Below are 3,232 nucleotides of genomic sequence, written 5' to 3'. Positions count from 1 at the left end.
AGGTGGCACTGAAGCAGGCCTAGGCCACAGCTGATGGCTGGAACCTGGGTTTGTGGGTGGGACTTTGCCTGGGAAGAATGGCTTGGACGGCTCAACCATTAAGGTCATTAGCATTGAGGGAAAGGCTCCTTAGTCAGAATTCACTGAACTCCTCAGTCCTTTTAACAAACATGAGCTGTACTCATGAACAGCTGGTGGGAACTTCCCAAACCCAGCACTGGACGGAGACAAGAGCTGGGACTTAGCCCGCACCAGGCTGTGCAGGGCCATTAAGTCTTCTGAGCTTCACCTGGTCTTTCTACTTGCAAATTTCTGTGACCATGTAATGAATTCTCAAAACCTTACTGCTTCCCTACCAATTCCTATCTCACCAGGAAGAATGGCTGGTGTAAACCATCCACAAAACTCCAGACTTCGGGGTTGGGGATTTAGCTCAGTGGTAGAGCGCTTGCCTAGCAAGCATAAGGCCCTGGGTTCGGTCCCCAGCTCCGAAAAAAAAAAAAAAAAACTCCAGACTTAATATGACTTTTACCAGGTTTTGTTTGTTTTGCCCTCTATTTCTGTATTCCGTGTATGTCACATGGCATTTAGCATATGTATCTAAACTCCATTATGGAAGACTTCAACTTTAGATACAAGTAGGCCAAAGACATAGCAAGCGATAGCGTGCGTGTTGAGTGTGTGCAAAGCCCTGGGTTTTGTCCTTAGCACCAACTGTACACAAGAGTGAAATGCTAGGATGGATTTATTTAAGAGATGAAAGTAAAATTTGTTGTCGATGACCAATTTATCTCATAACCCACATCAGACTTCTTTTCCTGGCCTTATACAACTATTCTGTGCACTACGTCCCCTAGATAACCACGTCGCAGTTCTTTAAATTTTACTAAGAGCCAGAGAGATGGCTCTCAGTGGTTAAAGACACTTCCTGTTCTAGAAGGCACTAATTCCAGCCCCAGTGGCACCTTCCAATACCTGGCATACATTCGCACACAATAAAAATAAATCTTAAAATTATTGGATATATGTTGGGGGGGGTGCCCACATGGAGGTCAGAGGACATGTGGAATTGATTTTCTTCCCACCTTTATGTAGGTTCTAGAGTTTGAATTCGGGTCAGCAGGCTTCTCGCTAACCCACCGAATAATTGTGCCAAACTTCACATACCCAGAACCTTCTCTCTTTGGAGAGAGGGACAATTTCATGGAAACAACTGAAGAGGCAAGTGTGTGGAGTATAAGTTATGGTTAAAAAAAAAAAAGTTTCCTCCTAAACTGGATGTGGTGGGGACACCTGTGATCCCATCAGAAACTGGAAACTTCAAAGTTTAAGGCCAACTGACATCCCACCAGCCAAATCCAGCCTGCTGCCGGTTTGTGTAGACAGTTTTATTGGAACACTGCCTTAGGTGTTCTCTCTGGCTGTTTTAAGGCTAAAGAACCAAGTAGCTGGTTCTACCTATAGACTTCTGAACAATCAATGTCAGAGTTTTCACACCCATAGACTGTACCCCTGTTTCTGGACGGTATCATCTCTCCTTTGTAAAGCTGCAATAGTTTCCTTAGTTAGGCTCTCCCTCTGGGTAAGTCAATGCCGCTATAAATAACACCTCACTGAATAACTGTATTCAACTCCATTTTCTGCATGTGGCTGGCTGTGCAGGGTGATGTTTTAGATGTAGAATTACTTGATCACAGCCTGTGTGTGTTAAGCATTTTTCATAGCTACTGTTAAGTGTTCCCGGTGGAAGTTGGTTCAACTTGACATTCTCAGCTCTGTCCTAAACCCCACCTCCACCGCAGCTCTTCCCAAGCCCTCAGAAACAACCAGCAGAGCTCGCATGGTTACTTTGTAGGTTTTTATTCAGATGAGATGCACATCCATCTGAGCATTTGAAAGCCCACTTCCTCCTGCTAGAAGGTTGCCTTCCTGGTCCTAGTCTGAGGATCTTCTGGGCATTGGTCTCCTCCCGGTGACTCTTGGATGTCACTTTCACAAACAAGTTTTTGGGGAACAAAACTCTTAAGGACGAACATTGGGTGACAGTTGGCACCGTCAACATTCCAAATATCAGGGCTGGAAAGCCAATGGACCTGTAGTGTGTCCTCGTTCTGAGGCTGTGGGAGGCTGACTTGTAGAGGGCCTAAGGCGTCCTCTTCCTCCATGGAGCTTCTGTTGACACAGGTAGCTTCATGTTCAGCCAGCTTTCTGATGGGGACCACATGACAGGCGTTGTATTTACAGCTGGCCATCTTTTTGGCTTTCTTGGGGTTCTTCTTTCTGCACGACGCCAGGTGGTACTGGAATCTGCTGAGGGGAATTCGGTGATGTGGGTTGTAAGGACAAATTTCTATGGATTCTGGCTCCATGGGGGAGTTGACTTGAAGCCAGGTGTCCTGCTACCCAAAGTGTAAGTGGTACACCTCACTAGGAAACGCCTCTTCCTAAGAGAGATTGTGCTGCCAGGCTTTGGCTCTTAGGACTCTGGAGTGAAATTCTTACTCTTCCAAGTTCTGTCAGCAACAGCTATGCAGAGAAAGCCATAAAATGGCCACCAGAGACGTTAACTCAGGCAGATACAAGAGCCCAAAACAGTAGCTTCCAAGGAGGTGAAGTTAGCAGGTTATAATAACGCTTTGACTCGAAGGGCTAAGATACCCTGTGTCGTCAAGGGACAGAACGGGTGGTCACAATGGGCAGCTTATGACATCAGGAACAGACTGTCCACTGGGTGGGGGAGTGGCTTGAGGAAAGCTGCTATTCAAATCTGTTTATGACACGGACCTGGACACTCTCGGCCTCTGACTTCATTAGCATAATTAACCCCCTTTTTCATTTCAGTTTAAATCAGCTTACCCGTTTAGTCTTTTTTCTTTTCTTTTCTTTTTTTTTTTTTTTTTTTTTCTTTTTTCAGAGCTGGGGACCGAACCCAGGGCCTTGCGCTTGCTAGGCAAGCGCTCTACCACTGAACTAAATCCCCAACCCCCCGTTTAGTCTTTCTAAAACATCTTTTTCACATCATGTGTTTCTCTGTTAGGAGTGGCATGGGTGGTACACTTGGAGGTTGGAGAACAACTTGTAGGAAGGACTTGGTGTTTCCACGTGGGCTCTGGGGATCATCAAATCCAGGTTATCAGGCTTAGCAGCAAACACTTTTACCCAATGAGTCTTCCTGCCATTCCTTCCAAGTCCTTCCTTTGTTCCTCTGCTGTCCCCCTCCCTAGCTCAGGTT

The 3,232-nt window shown here is 45.9% G+C and overlaps 1 protein-coding gene across 1 annotated transcript; it reads right to left on the bottom strand.

The window, feature by feature from the left end:
• Positions 1-1,844: 1,844 nt before the first annotated feature.
• Positions 1,845-2,550, bottom strand: Gtsf1l (gametocyte specific factor 1 like). The gene has a single exon (XM_032902505.1). The coding sequence runs from the start codon at positions 2,367-2,369 to the stop codon at positions 1,914-1,916; it is 456 nt and encodes a 151-aa protein (XP_032758396.1). The 5' UTR covers positions 2,370-2,550; the 3' UTR covers positions 1,845-1,913.
• Between the last annotated feature and the right edge of the window lie 682 nt (positions 2,551-3,232).

Source organism: Rattus rattus, chromosome 5, assembly GCF_011064425.1.
Source record: "Rattus rattus isolate New Zealand chromosome 5, Rrattus_CSIRO_v1, whole genome shotgun sequence".
Classification (NCBI taxonomy): domain Eukaryota; kingdom Metazoa; phylum Chordata; class Mammalia; order Rodentia; family Muridae; genus Rattus; species Rattus rattus.
Note: the sequence above shows the minus strand (reverse complement) of the source record. Positions and strands in the feature narration are given on the sequence as shown.